Here is a 20,236-nt window from a genome sequence, read left to right as displayed (position 1 = left end):
CTTGTCTCAGGAACTGCACAGAGTAGAAGAGGTTTGCTATGGGGATTTGCTTCTACTCTGGACAGTTCCCCAGACAGGTGTAATCAGAGAGCAGTTAGACAGAAAAGAACAACTCAACTTCAGCAGCTCATAAGTACTGAAAGGATTAATTTTTTTTAATAGAAGTAAGTAATTTACAAATCTGTTTAACTTTCTGGAGCCAGTTGAAATATATATATATATATATATATATATATATATATATATATATATATATAAATTCCTGGATAACCCCTTTAAGCATTGATAAATCACCATAGTCTTTATCTACAGTCATGGCCATAAATGTTGGCACCCCTGAATTTTTTCTAGAAAATTATGTATTTCTCACAGAGAAGGATTGCAGTAACACATGTTTTGCTACACATGTTTATTTCCTTTGTGTGTATTGGAACTAAACCAAAAAAAAAGGAGGGGGGAAAAGCAAATTGGACATAATGTCACACCAAACTACAAAAATGGGCTGGACAAAATTATTGGCACCCTTAACTTAATATTTGGTTGCACACCATTTGGAGAAAATAACTGAAATCAGTCGCTTCCTATAACCATCAATAAGCTTCTTATACCTCTCAGCCGGAATGTTGGACCACTCTATCTTTGCAAACTGCTTCAGGTCTCTCTTATTGGAAGGCGCCTTTTCCCAACAGCAATTTTAAGATCTCTCCACAGGTGTTCAAAGGGATTTAGATCTGGACTCATTGCTGCCACTTCAGAACTCTCCAGCGCTTTGTTGCCATCCATTTCTGTGTGCTTTTTGACATATGTTTGGCGTCATTGTCCTGCTTGAAGACCCAAGATCACGGATGCAAACCCAGCTTTCTGACACTGGGCTGTACAGTGCAACCCAAAATCCATTGGTAATCCTCAGATTTCATGGGAGCATCACATGCTTGAAACTATCTTATTTTTCCACAATTTGGAAATGGTGCCAATAATTTTGTCCAGCCCATTTTTGGAGTTTGGTGTGACATTATGTCCAATTTGCTTTTTCCCCTCCCTTTTTTGGTTTAGTTCCAATACACACAAAGGGAATAAAAATGTTTATAGCAAAACATGTGTTACTGCAATCCTTTTCTGTGAGAAATTCTTCATTTTCTAGAAAAACTTCAGGGGTGCCAACATTTACGGCCATGACTGTACAGATGTTGTTTGGATTTTTTGTAACTATAGACATTCATTTTATGTTCCAATGAATGTGATAAGCATTCAGCAGCCAGTTAACTAGTCATTGTGAGCCTATACATTATTAATCAGTAAAACTGTAAATTGCCCTTGTCTCATGCAGAAGCTATTTTGTTTAGGTTGTCTGCAATCTCTATCAACCTGATTCAAAGTGACATCCTAAACGGTTACAAACCACACATTTCACAGAGAAGTGGGTGCCATTAACAGAGGCTAAACTGTTAATAAACCATGAAATTAAGCTTTTAGTCCTCTGTTTCGCTCCTTTTCTCAAAAAGAAAGGCGGGCTCCCCAGTGGCTTCTCCGTTTCATCTATCACACTCTTAGAGCCACAGCACAGGTAGATAGCTGCAGCTGAAGCGAGAAATGACTGATGAGCCCCGTGTTGTCCTGATAGACATCTTGTCGGTGTCTCTTTTCAAAGGCCTTCAGATATGCCTCACTTTCCTACAAGATGGAAATTAAAAGCCAAAGGCAATGGAATTGGTGCCAGCGATTAAAAGCATGCAAGTCTACAAGCTAAAGAGTTAAAAAAAAAAAAAAAAATGAAAAAAGGCAACACAAAAGCAAGTCTTTAAAAAGCGTAAACTAAGAGGTCCCCAAGGACATCCTTGTCTCATTACTCTCGTAAAGCTGTAACTTAATAGCACCATGGCAGGATGAGTCGATAGAGCTGAAGTTCTCGTTTTCCCGTGTTCAGCTACAGCATGAATGTGGACAATCTCTACAAAGAAATAGTTGATCTGCTAATCTCATTCCAAGACAAGGACCGTGCCGCATTCTGTGTAGGGTTTAAGCTCAGATAGGTCATTTTTCTGCAGATATAGGAAAATGAGGCTACAATAAGATTAGGTACGCGAATGTAGTTCCTACAGTGGGAATTCATGTACAGAGATTGCTGCCAAACGGAGTCTTGGGAATATATTGTAGATATAATTATCTATCGTAATGAGCTCATAATAATTCTGCTAGGAGTTTATCATTAGGACTGCCAGATACTGTACTGGGCTTCATTGTGTTATTCTAACCAACAAAGTCCATTTATCAAACAGATCTCTTATAGAATGTCTTAAGGTTTGCACATAATACATTTTCCTATCTTCCATTACACTGCTAATGTTAGCTTTCCAAGTGTCATGGGTATTCTAGTACCTGTCGCCAATCGCCTAAAAATGAGATGTTACTATCATTAAATAGCTTAGGATGTCCTGATCACCCCCCTTTTTACATTTCTTTGATACACACTTAAGTTATTTGTCAGATGGGTGTGAACCTAATTTTAATAAAATGGGTGACTATTAGGTAGTCTAATAGGTATGGATGTCTCTCAATGTAAGACATTTACGCCCCCTGACTGTATTATCACCTGATATTTACTCCCATTATTAAAATTAGTTCACGCCCATCTGACTGATTCCCTGAATTGTCAGACAAATATAAACCCACATAGTTTGGAAATGTTAGTCAGTATCAAGAAACTGTAAAAGGTGTGTGATCAGGACACCCTAAGCTTTTTAATGATAATATAATCTCATTTTCTGGGATTGGCCACCGATCTGGCTCATTACTTACATGGGGAAAACTATCTAACTTGTATATGGCAGATGGGTTATATATATACATTTTTTTTTTATTTGGCAAAAAGTTTTTGATCTATCAGTACAATTCTAAAGCACTGACCTTGGCTTAAACATGTATTAAATGTTTGCTAATTGAATTGATTGGACATCTAGTACTACATAGCAATTTGGAGTGTGCTACAGCCAATCGGGCAGGCCTCATTTGAAAAAAGGGGTTGTTGTGGTGAGATTTTTTTTTTTTGTATTTATCTTATTTGGATAAAACACTATGGCCCTGATTTACTAAGAGTGTTGTGTAGTTTTCCTTTGTGAGTTTTTATTCCCTACAATTTATTTTCCACTGTATTTACTAAGGTTTCCCTACATTTTCCACTTTCCCTACACTTTGCTTTTTTTTTGCACATGTTCTGATCTGTCGGGTTTTCCTCAGCTCAAATCCACCTAATTTTCTGGGGAAACCTTAGTAAATATGTTGTGTTTTTGTGAAAATGTCGGGAACACGCCCCTTTTCGGTGACCATGTTCCCTTTTCCCAACGGCCACACCCCTTTTTGGGGTTTTCATAGTAAAATGGAGAGTTATGGTGGGTTCACACCACGTTTTTGCAATACAGTTCCTGTATCAGGTTTTTTATTGAAAAACACTGATTCCTCAAAACCGGACTAAACTTCAACCAAACGTGTACAAATTTTAACCCGTATATGGTTAAAAACCAGATACAGTTTGAAAAATGATGTTTGGTTGCATCCGTTTGTTAAGAAAAAAACATATATGTTTTTAACTTTTAACTCTATTCTGATTAAAGTTTGACTTGTTTGATTGAAATGACAAGAAAAAATTACGTATGGTATAAACCAGATGGAACTGTACGCACATACGGTTCTGTACGGCTCCCATTGACTCCCATGTTAAAAAAATAAAAATGGATACGGTTTCCATACGGTTTTTCACCCGGACCAAAAGCTGTGGTAGGCTGCGGTTTTGGGTGCGGGAAAAAAACAGACACAACAGAATGCATCGTTTGCAAACGGTTTCAATGGAGAGTCATTGCATACCATTTTCAATACGGTTCCATATGGTTTTCAAATTGAAAACATATACAGGAACTATATTGCAAAAACGGGGTGTGAACCCAGCCTTAATCTATCGCACAACCCGTCAAAACATGTTGGTTTTGCAATAATAAATGAGGTCCTATATATTGACATTTCAACACTACTTTGACATACTGTAAGTTTAATTGACACGGTATGTGTTGCAAACAGTAAATAGATCAGTCATTCTTCCTTTAAAGGTAGGGTCACACGTAATGGATCCGTAGGGTATTTTAAACTGCGGATCTGCTGGTGACCCAACCATTTTGTGCCTCCAGCTGTTACCACACCCCCTTCCCCCACTTCATCCCGCCCCTGGCCCACTCGCAGTGGCAATCCACCGCTACGAGCAGCCACACAGGGGGCCTGCAAGATGCCGCGTGCACTCCGCATGTGCAGTACTAAGACATTGCGGCTGCTCTGTGATGTCTGAGTAGACTTTGCAACTCTTAGGCCCCCTGTGTGGCTGCTCATAGCGGCGGATTGCCGCTGCGAGCAGGCCAGGGGCGGGATGTGGCAGGGCTAGGGGAGGGGCAACAGCTGGAGGCACAAAATTGTTGGGTCACCGGTGGATACGCTGCAGATCCGTTACTTGTGAACCTTCCCTTAAGGGGAACTGGAGAATAGTATAAAATAAGTTATGTTGATAATATCGATCAAGTATTCTTCTGTGCTATTATCTATGGTTTTATATAGCAAGTCTATTGAATCTAAATGCTGGGGAAAAAAATTAACTCCATGTTTTGTTTCTCCTTTTCCCCCCGCAGACTTTGTTGATGGCAGTATCCATTACATGGCTCTTCTGATCTCAGTCACTGTATGCAGCATCATCCTGGCAGTGATTTTAATATTCTGTTACTTCAGGTAAGACCAAACCACTTGTGTCTAGATTCACATGAATCTTTTAGGATTACTTCCTAAGGCTACTGGAAACAGTTAATTTCTGAGCTGTTTCAGTGCTGGCAAAAAATGCTGTTGTTAGAACCGCTCGCAAATGCGCCATCTCAAATGCATTTCAGAGAAAGCGGATTCCACAGAAATAATTGTCTTGTCATTTCTTTTTATGCGGAGCCCAGAACTGGAATTTCCACAGTGCCCTGCGATATGTCCACCTGGGTAGACATGCCGCCATGTGAATATAGACTTTTGGCCATGTTTGGACGTCGGAATTTCTGTGCAGAATTTTGCATTGAAATTTGGCACAGAGATTCCGCTGCACGTTCATTCTTTTTGCGGAATCTGCCCAGAATGTATAGCCGTATATAAGATGGTGCACTCCTGTGCGCATCTAGTGCCGACATGCTATGCCAGCGCCTGCAGTGGGTGGAATCTCCGCACACAGATTTTCCATGCATGTGAACATAGCCTTAGTGAGAAGCATGAATGGCTGATTTTAGACTGGGATTAGAGTGCTGGCAGATTCTGCTGAGAACAGCAGCACTTACTAGAAAGAGATAGGGGGAGATTTATCAAAACTCGTTTAGAGGAAAAGTTGCTGAGTTGCCCATAGCAACCAATCAGATCGCTTCTTTCATTTTTATAGAGACCTCTGAAAAATTAAAGAAACCATTTGATTGGTTGCTATGGGCAACTCAGCAACTTCTCCTCTGCACAGGTTTTGATACATCTCCCCCATAATGTCTATAGTAGTTCTTCAGTCATTACATATGGACACTATAGATCATATAGATGCTATAGAGGAGTGTTCTCCATTCTGAACCCCCCCCCCCTTTGTGAGATGAACCAGAATGAAAAGAATTGTTTCTGATGATACAACCCCTCTAAATGAATTGACCTAATATTGCATTTGACTGGCCAGGCATGCTAGAAGTAGTAGTTTTGCAACAGCTGGAGGTACCTTGGTTGTTAAACATTGCTATATGTGGTTGTGATAACCGCTTGCTGTGTCAAGTAGAAATGGATACATACTGTAAATGTGTTCTTTTTTTTCTCTGTGCCTCTATATGTCATTTTAAGGAACCTAGGTTAATAGTGAAGCGGCCATATGTGCATTTTGAACTCCCTACACAAGACATACTAACCATGTTATCCTACTATAGTATGACTTATGGTAATTTCTGCATTGTCTTCTAATAGGTATAAAAGGCAAGAGGCCAGACCTCGGTATAGTATTGGCTTGGAACAAGATGAGACCTACATCCCTCCTGGAGAATCCCTGAAAGATCTCATTGAACAGTCTCAGAGCTCTGGAAGTGGATCAGGGCTCCCTCTGCTGGTAAGAATACATTTTAGAAGAAATAGAAAACATTTTATGTCATAACTGTGAGTCAGAAGGAAAGAGTGGATTATGACATATCGAAATCATATATACACTATGTTACAAGTTTTTTTAAGCTTAGCAACAAACAGCAGCGTGTTGTTCCTGTGGCCATTGATTCTAATGGAAGGATATCTAGGAATTCGGATCTGTTGTTCCCGTTTCACAGATCGTTTGCCTGAAAAGTATGAATACAGCCTTATACTTTACATATCTATACTGCTCAGTATCACATACAGAAAACCGCACTCATTCTATAATACAACGGCACAAGAAAATTATTTGACTAAAAGAGTCTATTTTTATAATGTTTTCATATTGTTTTAAAAATTACCAACAAAGGGGGAGATATTAAAAAACTACTGTCATTCCTGTTCCAGTGATATTAATTACACCTTTTTTTTTCTCCTCACATTTTCAAAGGACTCTTGTGCTGCTTTGAAAAATATGAAAACATCTGAGAGTTCATTTTCGTGCCACGTTTTTTTTTTCTGTACCAAAATTGCCAAATTTGACACCAAATTGTTTTTTTTGTCGCCATATTGGATTTTTGGCACCAAGATTTCCGACTTTGGTGCCAAAAATGGCAATTTTGGTGAAAATGGTTTAGTTTTGGTGCCAAATTTTACATCCCGGAAGGTTCTGCCCGAGGCATCTCACATAATATTCCATGATTACTAGTGCCCAAACAAGTCATAACTGTATAAATCAAACATTTCTAAGGCTTTAATGTGAGTTCAAGTGCAGTGACATGAAAAAAAAAATATATATTTTCTTAAATAATATTTCCAAAATAATAATTATTTATTTTTCAATAATTGATTAAATAACACCTTTTCCCAAAAATAAAAATGAAAATAAAAAATACAACCATTTCTGTGATTTCCACACTAGCAAAAAGCTGGTGTGAAGTTTTTGATATTAAATGGACTCTCACCCCCTTAAAAATATCATGTAAAACATGAAATGTACATAGCCACGCCCCCTTTTGCAAAACTGGTGTGACTAGTGTAAAACCTGGATAATTCTCATGTAAAACACTTTGAATATCTGATGTAAACTGTTTTGCGCCAAAATTTTGGCGCAAAACTTTTGATGTGTACAGTTTTGAATATGACTCCCAAAGTCTTGCATCTCAGGGTTCCTTTACACCTTAGAGTGAGTGTATGGGAAAGTTGGTTTAGCTAAAGAGCTGCCTAATATGTTCTATAACGTCACCCTCTGAAGACGTTCTCTGTGCATAATCCAATCTCATTTAAGTCACGACTGATGGGCATACAAGTAGGCATAGGACAAGGCAGTATTTGGTATAATATGGGCACCTGTACAGATAATGGCTCAGACTGTATTGTCTTTAAAGGGGTTATCCAGGAAAAAAAACTTTATATATATATATATATATATATCAACTGGCTCCAGAAAGTTAAACAGATTTGTAAATTACTTCTATTAAAAAATCTTATTCCTTTCAGTACTTATGAGTTGCTGAAGTTGAGTTGTTCTTTTCTGTCTAAGTCCTCTCTAATGAAACATGTCTCGGGAACCGTCCAGTTAAGAAGCAAATCCCCATAGCAAACCTCTTCTACTATGTGCAGTTCCCGAGACAAGCAGAGATGTCAGCAGAGAGCACTGTTGCCAGACAGAAAAGAACAACTCAACTTCAGCAGCTGATAAATATTGGAAGGATTAAGATTTTTTAATAGAAGTAATTTACAAATTTGTTTAACTTTCTGGAGCCAGTTGATGTAAAAAAAAAAAAAAATTTCCCTGGAATACCCCTTTAAACTGGTCTCGTACAGATGGGCTTCTGTTCTATATTGCTGGAGTGAGTAAAGAGCCCCCCCCCCCCCCCCCCCACACACACACAGAGTCCCTGGTGTGATCACAACCTTTACCTCTGTACCAGTAGTTTTCTAAGGTGTTGTCCTCCAGATGTTGCAAAACTACTACTCTTCACATGCTGGGAATTGTAGTTTTGCAACATCTGGAGGACCACACTTTGGAGGCAACTGCTCTATTCACTGGGTACAGAAGTAAACCCCAAAGGTAATATTAGTGTTGGATTATCGCGAATGTTTCTTTTAGTAAGCTCAGTGTGAATTATACAGCTGTTCCCTTTAATTTGCTCTGATCAATGCTATGGACTATATTATGCTATAACAGCAGTATACATATTAATAGACAAATTGTTCTACGATTCCATGTAAAATAATCGGCTTTTCTTAACTGAAAGCAGATGCAAATCATGTCACTTTTAGAGCATTATTAAATCATTTTTCCCCATTTAAATTTCTGATAAAGTAAGCCTGTACATGTGGGTGGCAGCACACAAACCAAGAGTTCTTTAGCAAAATAACCTTTGTCAATATTGCCTCAAATTACAGAATATTCAGTTTTATGGTTTCAAGCCGTACAGGGCCACGGTAATATTTTGAGGTACTCTCGGGAGGAAGAAGAAATGTTGCATGCAGTAAAATGGATCTCCAGTGATATTTCATATTCCCCTCTGTTTGTTCTGGATTAGTCATGTTAGTGCTGGGTGGTCATTTTTCTTTGGTAAGTAATATGTTATTGGTCTTGGTCTTGTTCATAGGTACAAAGGACTATAGCAAAGCAGATTCAAATGGTGAAACAGATTGGCAAAGGAAGATATGGAGAAGTGTGGATGGGCAAATGGCGCGGGGAGAAAGTGGCAGTCAAAGTGTTCTTTACCACCGAGGAGGCCAGCTGGTTCAGGGAGACAGAAATCTATCAGACTGTGCTCATGAGGCATGAAAATATTTTAGGTAAGTAATATTAATTTTATAGGGCTTTTCCACAACAGGAACATTAAAGAGGTACTCCGCTGCTCAGCGTTTGGAACAAACTGTTCCAAATGCTGGAGCCAGCGCCGGGAGCTCGTGATGTCATAGTCCCTCCCATAAACTTGCATTGAGGGAGCAGGGCGTGATGTCATGAGGGGGTGGGGCTATGATGTCACGAGCTCCCAACTTTTGCAGATGCCATTTTTTTGTTTTCTGTTATTCTGAAAGTGTAAATGATGGAAATAAAATCTAACTTTTGTTGACATATTATAAGAATGTCTAATCTGTAATTTGATGCCTTTTGGAGATTTTTCCATCTTTCCTTGGCTTCTTTATGCACATTAATACAAATTTTTACCTGGGGTGCCCAAACTTTTGATCCCCACTGTATGTGGGTGGAGCCTAATGGACATTGTGCAGTCATTTTCATGAGCAACTAGGTGAGAAAATGCATTTTAACTATATCTGTCATCATCAGTTTAAGTCCTCAGAAAACAATAGTTTATTACCAGTTCAGAATTGGAAAGGTTTTCCCTATGATTTCACACAATGCACTTGTCACAGTCAAGGTTTTAATTGCTTGAAGTAAAGCTGCTATTTATCACCGGCAATGGACTGTAAATCATGGAATAATGCCTCACGTTAAGGACTTTAATAGCCCCATTTAATAGTTCTAGCACATCGGTGGCTCTCAACCTGTGCTTTTTGTCAGACCCTTTAGCGAAGAGCCAAGGCTCAGAGCCATATTAGCTGCCTTTATGCACAATCTTGTATCCCTGTTAAGACAGTCTCTTGAATTTGTCCATTTTGTGGAAGTTTTGGGCAAGATGACAGATATTTTATGTGTTAATGTGAGCTATGGCATAAAAGATATACAAGCTCCCCAGATGATTTTTTTTCTTCCCTAAAATAAAACTGATATCATTTCACACCAGGCACCATTCCTATTATGCATGGGGTCATTTTACAAATAATGTATGGTATTAAACTGCAAAAGGCAGAAAGGGGCTAGATGGAAATGTCATGTAGTTATTACCAACATTACATTCTGCAAGAACCTAAAGGAGCTGTCGACCAAACTCTCATTCAGCTGACATCTATTACCAGATGCCCCCATGCACATACATGCTCGGTCGGACTTGCATCTATTCTAAATGTAAAATAAATCCAGTCCTGTGCAATTGTAGTAGCTAATTTATCCTGGTAAATGTACAACAGAGCTCACAAGACATATTCTTTTGCTCCTTGTTCATTTATGTCTTCATTCCTGTACCTCTTGGCCAATGGGTTGGGTTATCTGAGCAGCATTCTGTGTACCTCTTTGCCTAATCCTTAGCGCAATTCTATAAGGTTAGTACAGCACTTTTGGTGTCATGGTGGGCTACACAAGAGAGCGATCCTTTGTTTTTATTTCCTCCTTATATATTAGTTATCCAACCATTGCTTCGCCCATCTAGATCATTAAGACATCCGATTTTATTGACCCATTCCAATAATGTAATTAGTGATTGTTATGAAGTGGTGGGGTCAACATTCAGTCCTCATGAATCATAAAAGTTTGTCTATTGCCATGCTATTGGTATCACAGCCAGCAGGTACGGTATATGAGCACTGGGGCCACCAATTGTCTGCAGCTCTCATGTTGGCTCATCATTTATGTTAGCTTGTGAACAAAACTAACATCTGCTAAAAAATGGTGAACTGGAAGCTATTTAATGCACTAAATTTGCCTTAGCGTACTTAGTATAAGTTTTTATTTTTATACTTTTATTGTTGTTATTATTGATACTTTTATCACTCTAATTATCACTTTGATTTTGCTTTGGTCACATTCAATAGTTTGGCATAGCACTTTGTCATTAATATTAGGGGAGAGTCATTTTGTATCACAGATTAAGGGTAGGGTCATAGGTGCCCTATTTTTCTGCGTATTTGCTACTGCGTATTTTCCAACCCATTGGGTAGGAAAATACACAGCAGCAAATGGGTAGGGAAATATGCAGCAGCAAATACACAGCAAAGTACGGCACTTGTGATTCTACCCAGGGGCAGACACAGACAGCAGAAGGCCCCTGTGCAAAGAATGCCCCTGGACCCCCCCACTCATACGTCAATTGTTCAGGAATCCCCCCTTCATATGTCACATACTCAGATGGAGCCCCATATGTCACTTGCTCAGGGGGGCCCCCACCCATATCAGTTGCTCAGGAGGACCCCCCTAATATCAGTTGTTAATTATTTATTAAGGCCCCCCATATGCTGCAGCTCATTCAGGCCCCCTCATATTCTCATTCAGGCCCCCCATATTGATGCTCTGAGACAGTGACAGACAATCCCATCAGACCTCAGATCAGACTAAAAATAAATAAATAAAACTTACCTCACATGCTCTGCTGCTCTTCATGTCCGCCGGGGTGTCGCAAAGTCAGCTCCTTCCCTGCTGGCCTCCAACAGCCCACGCTGCACAGTCACGTGACCTGACTGTGTACAGGGGAGGCCAGAGGGGTAAGTAGCACTTATCAGAGCTGTAGTTAGTTCCTTTTGTGCCCGAGGAAAAATTGCGGAGTAAGTTGGGGAAGGTAGGTAGGTAGCTGTTCTGTGGAGAGCCTAAGTTTTCCACTTTTTGCTGTTTAAATACACTGACAGGTGGTAGCAAAAAAAAGAGGCCTAGTGCTTCATGCGACATTCAGCAGCAGCCCATGCAGTAAGACAGTTACACCACTATACAAGGGACAGATAATACCGCAACACTATTACCACTACCATTACCACCATATAATGATGGGATAATATTACCATACTGATACTGAATAAAATGACTATACAGAGACATTCTCACCACTATACAAGGGACAAATAATTCTGCCGATGCAGGGCCGGATTTTTGTCTATACAGCAGTTGGCATTATTTTAGTACGCCACACCTAAGCACCAAGTGAGTACCAGGTGTAACAGGTGTGGGCAATAAAAAAATCCTGCCTAAAAGCAGATAAAAAGGAGAGAAGTATACTTAGTCTTTGCATTGTGTGTCTGTGTGTGCCACACTAATCATAGACAACAGAAAGAGGAGAAGAGAACTGTCTGAAAACTTGAGAACCAAAATTGTGGAAATTTCTTTAAAAATTTCAGGGGTGCCAACATTTACGGCCATGACTGTACATATATAGATATACACGCTTATACTCAAGATACATACACCTATACACAAATATACATACACACCTATACACAAGATACACACCTATGCACAATATGCACACACACCTATGCACAATATACACACACCTTTCTATACACAAGATACACACACACCTATACACAAGATATACACACACCTATACACAAGATACACACACACCTATACACAAGATACTCACACACACCTATACACAAGATACACACACCTATCTATACACAAGATACACACACACCTATACACAATATATACACACACCTATACACATGATACACACACACCTATACACAAGATACACGCACACCTATATACAAGCTACACACACACACACCTATACACAAGATACACACACCTATGCACAAGATACACACACACACCTATACACAAGATACATACACACCTATACACAAGATACACACACATCTATACACAAGATAAACACATCTATACACAAGATACATACACACAACCTATACACAAGATACACACACATCTATACACAAGATACATACACACCTATACACAAGGTACACACACAACTATACACAAGATACACACATACACACCTATACACAAGATACACACACACACACACCTATACACAAGATACACACACATCTACACACATGATACATACACACACCTATACACAAGATACACACACATATATACACAGGAAGATCCTCGTAGTGGCGCTCACTCTGGGATTGCTGGCAGTAGCCGGGAGAGGTGTATATAGCCTCAGTCGCCAGAAGCGATAGCGGACAGGTAAAAATAATAAACCATGTCCTGATGAAGAGGGGGTTTTGCCCCTCGTAACGCGTAGTCCCTCTAATAAAATCCTTGGTTTATTATTTTTACCTGTCCACTATCGCTTCTTGCCGACTGAGGCTATATACACCTCTCCTGGCTACTGCCAGCAACCCCCGAGTGAGCGCCGCTACGACGATCTTTTCTCCTGCTTCCACGGGAAAATGCAACCTATCCAGCACCAGTCAGAGACAAACTCCGACACGGGATTACCTCCCGGCTTTCTACCCTGCAATTGGGTGACACACACTACAAGGTGTTGTACTCTGCGTACAACACCATCAGGTGAGCACCGCTCCACTTGCAATACGGCATTGATTGCCATCAGAATAACGGCACAGGTTGCGCCCCCCCGTCTGTCTCTCCCTCCCCTTTTTTCTATCACATGTGTACACATCTATACACAAGATACATACACACACCTATACACAAGATACACACACCTATACACAAGATACACACACACACCTATACACAAGATACACACACACCTCTACACAAATATACATACTGCAGCTATACTAACTTTCTGTGACACAGACAGGATCCTCACATGGCTTCTCCCATCCCTGGATGGCAGTGCTGGGGGTCAGGACCTCTGTTGCTGAGTCATGTGGAGGAGGGGGCACAGACAGCTCTGCAGGCAGTCCCCTACTCTTCGTCTGCTGTGTAATGTCTGCAGGCTGTGTGGTCAGAGAATCTCTCCCCTCCTTCAGGACCCGACAGCAGGAAGGAGCTCTGTGGAGAATATACAGCATGATGAAAGTAATGCTGCACATCCTATAATGCCAAGCCGGGCAGCCAGGCACCCCCTTCCACTACCCTAGTTGTTTTCCTTTGTGCTATGACTAACATAGTCTTACTCTGAGCACATCTTCTGCTCCTGTTGTTCCTCCTCCTCACTGCTGCTGCGGCTCAACACCAGGTTCTTTAGGGCTCTGTCTGTGCGCCGTAGTAAAGAGCAGCCTCTGCGCTCACTAGTATGAAAGGGTAGTGGGTCCCCGCTGGGCCCCTGTGCAGCTGAACCGGCTGCACAGGCGGTATGTCCCCCCCCCCCCCTGACTCTACCCTTAAATGTGTTCCTCTTTATTAAATACATATGAAAGAGCAAGTCATCTCCTAGTGTTCTGTGGGTAATATGGTATGGCTTTCTAACAGAAATATGGTCATCAGCCCTAGGTCAGATTTATTTTCGACCATATTATTTCAGCCAGTTACAGAAAAGTGGTCTTAATAATGGAATAAAACATCATTGTCCTTGATGGAGACCTGAAGATACCAGCCTGGAAAGGCTTTGATTTTTCAAGTTTGTTGCACAAGTAATGGCATTTTAATAGATTCATTCAGAATCAAGACAGATTGAATTCAGATCCAGCAGACTAACGGAACCTCATGTATAGATGACAGGTTCAATGATTAATTTAGTGTCGGCCTCTTGAAAGCTCACGAAAAGGGACAGATGGAAAATGAAAATGAATCTTTTGCCTCATGGCACACACATCCTGACAATGTGGTGTAGAGTTTCTCGCTGACTTCAGCCCGAAATTAATAAATTCTCACTTTTGTTTTGAAAAATGGTATTATTTACTTAAAGCCGAAAAGGGATGATTCACTTAAAGTACATAAAAGAAAAAACTGATAGTCTTAATATTGTAGTAAAATGACTAGTCAGAACCCACTGTCTAGCACCTGGTAAACAAAGGTCATGACTACCTACGGTATGTCTCCACCTGGTGGCAGTGTTCTGCTCTTGTATTCAAACCACACTTTTACTACAATGCACAAGATGTATGTAAAAGTGAATAAAGAAATAGGACTCCTGGGTATTATTCAATTTATATTATATAGATATATATATATATATATCTATATTATATAATTTATACAGATCGAGTTTAACCCCTTAGGGCCTATTTTCACCTTAAAGGGTTACTCCGCCCCTAGCATCTTATCCCCTATCCAAAGGATAGGGGATAAGATGTCAGATGGCCACCACACCCCCTCCCATAGACTTGTATTGAGGGGGCGGGATGTGACGTCACGAGGGGGCGGATCCGTGACGTCACAATGCTCCAGCCCCTTTATCGCCGGTCATTACGCACAGAGCGAGTTTGCTCTGTGCAGAAATGAAAGTGTGGGGTGCTGCAGCGGAGATCCCGGGGGTCCTCAACGGCGGGACCCTGCGATCTGACATCTTATCCCCTATCCTTTGGAGTACCCCTTTAAGGATTCAGCAAATTTAAGTGTTTGCATTTTCGCTTTTTCCTCCTTCCTTTCTAAAAATCATAACGCTTTCAATTTTGCACCTTCAGACCCATATAAGGGCTTGTTTTGTGAATCACCAATTGTACTTTGCAATGACATCACTTATTTTATAATATAATCTAAGGCAATACCCCCAAAAAAATTTTTGTGGGGTGAAATAAATTTAAAAAATGCAATTTTGTAACTTTTGGGGGCTCCCATTTCTACGCAGTGCAATATTTGGTATAAATTACACCATATATTTATTCTGTAGGTCCATACGGTTAAAAGAATACCCAATTTATATAGGTTTTATTTTATTTATAAAATTATAAACTACATGCACCTAAATTAGTATGTTTAAAATTGGCATTTTGTGACCCCTATAACTTCTTTATTTTTTTCGTGTATGGGGCAGTATGAGGGCTCATTTTTTGTGCCGTCATCTGTAGTTTTTATAGGTACCATGTTTGTTTTGATTTTTTTACATGTACGCCATCGACCGTGTGGTTTAGCTAACCTAATATTTTAATAGTTCGGACATTTACAAACGTGACAGTACCTCACATGATAATTTTTATTCTTTATTACATTATTTTATTTTAAAAAATGGGAAAAGGGTGTGATTTGAACTTTTAATAAGGAAGGGGTTAATGAACTTTTATTACATTTTTTTTACACTTTTTCTTTTTTTGCCCATAGGGGGGCTAAAATATGCAATCTTCTGATTGCATATACTGATCAGTGCTATGCCATTGCAAAGTACTGATCAGTGTAACCGGCTCCCTGCTGCAGTAGAGGGAGCAGTAGATCACTGATCTGACAACAGAGAGGCAGGTGAGGACCCTCCCGTCGTCCGATAAACTGATCAGGACATCGCAATTTTGTTGCGATAGTCCCGATCAGCTCCGCTGAGCTGTCGGGTTTCATTTACATTAATTTTAGATGCCGTGATGTAGGACTCCTCTGTGCTGTTTCCTGTCTGATAGTACTCCTCTGTGCTCTCTCCTGTCTGATATCACTCTTCCGTGCTCTCTCCTGTCTGATAGTACTCCTTTGTGATCTCTCCTGTCTGATAGTACTCCACCGTGCTTTCTCCTGTCTGATAGTACTCCTCTGAGCTCTCTCCTGTCTTATTGTACTCCTCTTTATTTTATTTTATTTATTTATATAGCGCCTACAGATTCCGCAGCGCTTGTGCTCTCTCCTCTGTGCTCTCTCCTGTCTGATAGGACTCCTCTGTGCTCTCTCCTGTCAGATAGTACTCCTCTGTGCTCTCTCCTATCTGATAGGACTCATCAGTGCTCTCTCCTGTCTGATAGTACCCCTCTGTGCTCTCTCCTGTCTGATAGCACTCCTCTGTGCTCTCTCCTGTCTGATAATACTCCTCTGTGTTCTCTCCTGTCGGATATTACTCTTCTGCACTCTCTCCTGTCTGATAGCACTCCTTTGTGCTTTCTCCTGTCTGATATTACTCATCTGTGCTTTCTCCTGTCTGATAGGACTCCTCTGTGCTCTCTCCTGTCTGATAGTACTCCTCTGTGCTCTCTCCTGTCTGATAGTACTCCTCTGTGCTCTTTCCTGTCTGATAGCACTCCTCTGTGCTCTCTCATGTCTGATAGTACTCCTTTGTGCTCTCTTCTGTCTGCAAGACAAAAAGAAAAAAGGACACGCGCCCCTAGTGTAATACTTCAAAAACTTTGGGGTAAGGGAAGGGGTTGGTATTCCACTTACCAGATGGTGTTGCGCTATGGGCACAACACCTAGATGAGCTCGAGTGATGATGCAGTGTGCTGAATGCAGTCTGGATCCTCCAGTATCAGCGTGGCTGGCCGGCTTGCAGAGATATCAGGAACAGGAAAGGGGAAAAAAGATCCTCAATAGGCGCAATGGACAGCAGTGAAGGAGAATTCAATGGTCATCCATCATTAATATAAAGATATTTATTGAGCACACTTCTGTCTGATAGGACTCCTCTGTGCTCTCACCTGTCTGATAGCACTCCTCTGTGCTCTCTCCTGTCTGATAGGACTCCTCTGTGCTCTCTCATGTCTGATAGGACTCCTCTGTGCTCTTTCCTGTATGATAGCACTCCTCTGTGTTTTCTCCTGTCTGCTAGTACTCCTCTGTGCTCTCTCCTGTCTGATAGTACTCCTCTGTGCTCTCTCCTGTCTGATAGTACTCCTCTGTGCTTTCTCCTGTCTGATATTATTCCTCTGTGCTCTCTCCTGTCTGATAGGACTCCTCTGTGCTCTTTCCTGTCTGATAGTACTCCTCTGTGCTCTCTTCTGTCTGATAGTACTCCTCTGTGTTCTCTCCTGTCTGATAGTACTCCTCTGTGCTCTTTCCTGTCTGATAGCACTCCTCTGTGCTCTCTCGTGTCTGATAGTACTCCTTTGTGCTCTCTTTTGTCTGATAGGACTCCCCTGTGCTCTCACCTGTCTGATAGCACTCCTCTGTGCTCTCTCCTGTCTGATAGTACTCCTCTGCGCTCTCTCCTGTCTGATAGGACTCCTCTGTGATCTCTCATGTCTGATAGGACTCCTCTGTGCTCTTTCCTGTCTGATGGTACTCCTCTGTGCTCTCTCCTGTCTGATAATACTCCCCTGTGCTCTCTCCTGTCTGATAGCACTCCTTTGTGCTTTCTCCTGTCTGATATTACTCCTCTGTGCTTTCTCCTGTCTGATAGGACTCCTCTGTGCTCTCTCCTTTCTGATAGTACTCCTCTGTGCTCTCTCCTGTCTGATAGTACTCCTCTGTGCTCTTTCCTGTCTGATAGCACTCCTCTGTGCTCTCTCATGTCTGATAGTACTCCTTTGTGCTCTCTTCTGTCTGATAGGACTCCTCTGTGCTCTCACCTGTCTGATAGCACTCCTCTGTGCTCTCTCCTGTCTGATAGGACTCCTCTGTGCTCTCTCATGTCTGATAGGACTCCTCTGTGCTCTTTCCTGTATGATAGCACTCCTCTGTGTTTTCTCCTGTCTGCTAGTACTCCTCTGTGCTCTCTCCTGTCTGATAGTACTCCTCTGTGCTCTCTCCTGTCTGATAGTACTCCTCTGTGCTTTCTCCTGTCTGATATTATTCCTCTGTGCTCTCTCCTGTCTAATAGGACTCCTCTGTGCTCTTTCCTGTCTGATAGTACTCCTCTGTGCTCTCTTCTGTATGATAGTACTCCTCTGTGTTCTCTCCTGTCTGATAGTACTCCTCTGTGCTCTTTCCTGTCTGATAGCACTCCTCTGTGCTCTCTCGTGTCTGATAGTACTCCTTTGTGCTCTCTTTTGTCTGATAGGACTCCCCTGTGCTCTCACCTGTCTGATAGCACTCCTCTGTGCTCTCTCCTGTCTGATAGTACTCCTCTGCGCTCTCTCCTGTCTGATAGGACTCCTCTGTGATCTCTCATGTCTGATAGGACTCCTCTGTGCTCTTTCCTGTCTGATGGTACTCCTCTGTGCTCTCTCCTGTCTGATAATACTCCCCTGTGTTCTCTCCTGTCTGATAGTACTCCTCTGTGCTCTCTCCTGTCTGATAGTACTCCTTTGTGCTCTCTTCTGTCTGATAGGACTTCTCTGTGCTCACTTTTGTCTGATAGGACTCCTCTGTGCTCTCTCCAGCCTAATTGTACTCATCTATGCTTTTTCCTGTCCTATTAGACAGAGGAGCGCTAGCCCACCCTCACTTACTGGACTTGTTCCATGCCTGAGCTTTAGCTTGGACAAATCCATGATTTTTTGAGCCATGATTTCTATATAAAAGGAAATAACATTTTCTTATGCAGTATATTAGAAATGTTAAAGGGGTACTCCCGTGGAAAACTTTTTTTTTATTTTTTAGATCAATTGGTGCCAGAAAGAAACAGATTTGTAAATTACTTCTATTAAAGAATCTTAATCCTTCCAGTACTTTTTGGGGGCTGTATACTACAGAGAAAATGTTTTCTTTTTGGATTTCTCTTATGTCACAACCACAGTGCTCTCTGCAGACCTCTGCTGTCCATTTTAGGAACTGTCCGGAGCAGGAGAAAATCCCCATCTATCTATCTACCTAACTACGTATCTCTCCATTTTGAGTTAGATTTTTCTCCACACATCATGGCGACTTGATGTGCCACCATATCATGAATTTTGTTATATGTTGTACCTGGTAATATTAAAGGGGTTCTCCACAATAAGGTGATTTTAGTACGTACCTGGCAGACAGTAATTGACATGCTTGGGAAGCATCTGCGCTTGTCTTGGGGCTAAATGGCTATGTTGTCAGATTACCAAAATACTGTGGCTAGCTTTTTGTGAACTGGTATTTCCTGTTTAAGTTTTCTTTTTTGCCTACAAATCCCATAATTCCATTTTCCTCCCTCCCACACATCAGCCACACAACCCATTGAAACATAAATGAGCTGCATCCATTCAAAAGACCTGTGGTCTTCAATCAGGGTGCCTACAGCTGTTGCATTAGTTGCAGATTGATCTCTCTCCCTCCAAGCGACCCCTCCACCCATTGAATCAGACAGGCTCCCTGTCATCAGCTGACTAGTAGGCAAGTAAATCTGAAAAAACACAGCAGAGATTCTCATGGGGCGATATCTCGTGGTGGGAACAGTTAGTGCTTCTAAAATAACAGCAGAATTGCTCACCTTACGGGGTTGTGTGTCAGACACAACCCCCTATTTTAGCCTTGATGATGTCACGGTGCAGCCACCCGGATTTCCAGCGGTCTTCTGCCAAACGAGGATGTGTCACAAGGTAAATTTATTTTTACCAGCATACAAAATGACTTCTCAGATTTTTGCCAGAATATTCTGGCATTGGAAATAAATGAATCTTTTATTTTAAACACCTTGCTTTGTGCAAGTTTATTCACATGGATTGCGCTGACGAATCCCGGCCTTCTTTAACTTGTGAGACATCAGCTGACTAGTGAGTCTGGCCTCGGCCGCATTGCAACCTGGGAAAAATCTGAGACAAGTCATTTTGTATGCTGGTAAAAATAAATACTATCGTGAAAATCACA

At 41.1% G+C, this 20,236-nt stretch overlaps 1 protein-coding gene across 13 annotated transcripts in view; it reads left to right on the top strand.

The window, feature by feature from the left end:
* Positions 1-20,236, top strand: part of BMPR1B (bone morphogenetic protein receptor type 1B) — a 473,407-nt gene that overhangs the window by 438,469 nt on the left and 14,702 nt on the right. For all 13 annotated transcript variants that reach the window (XM_056567256.1, XM_056567261.1, XM_056567325.1 and 10 more), the window contains 3 exons: positions 4,665-4,761; positions 5,995-6,133; positions 8,769-8,961. In XM_056567256.1, coding sequence (XP_056423231.1) covers positions 4,665-4,761; positions 5,995-6,133; positions 8,769-8,961 — 429 coding nt within the window. The remainder of the gene's footprint in view (positions 1-4,664; positions 4,762-5,994; positions 6,134-8,768; positions 8,962-20,236) is intronic.

This window comes from Hyla sarda, chromosome 1 (genome assembly GCF_029499605.1).
Source record: "Hyla sarda isolate aHylSar1 chromosome 1, aHylSar1.hap1, whole genome shotgun sequence".
In the NCBI taxonomy this organism is placed as follows: Eukaryota; Metazoa; Chordata; class Amphibia; order Anura; family Hylidae; genus Hyla; species Hyla sarda.
Note: the sequence above shows the minus strand (reverse complement) of the source record. Positions and strands in the feature narration are given on the sequence as shown.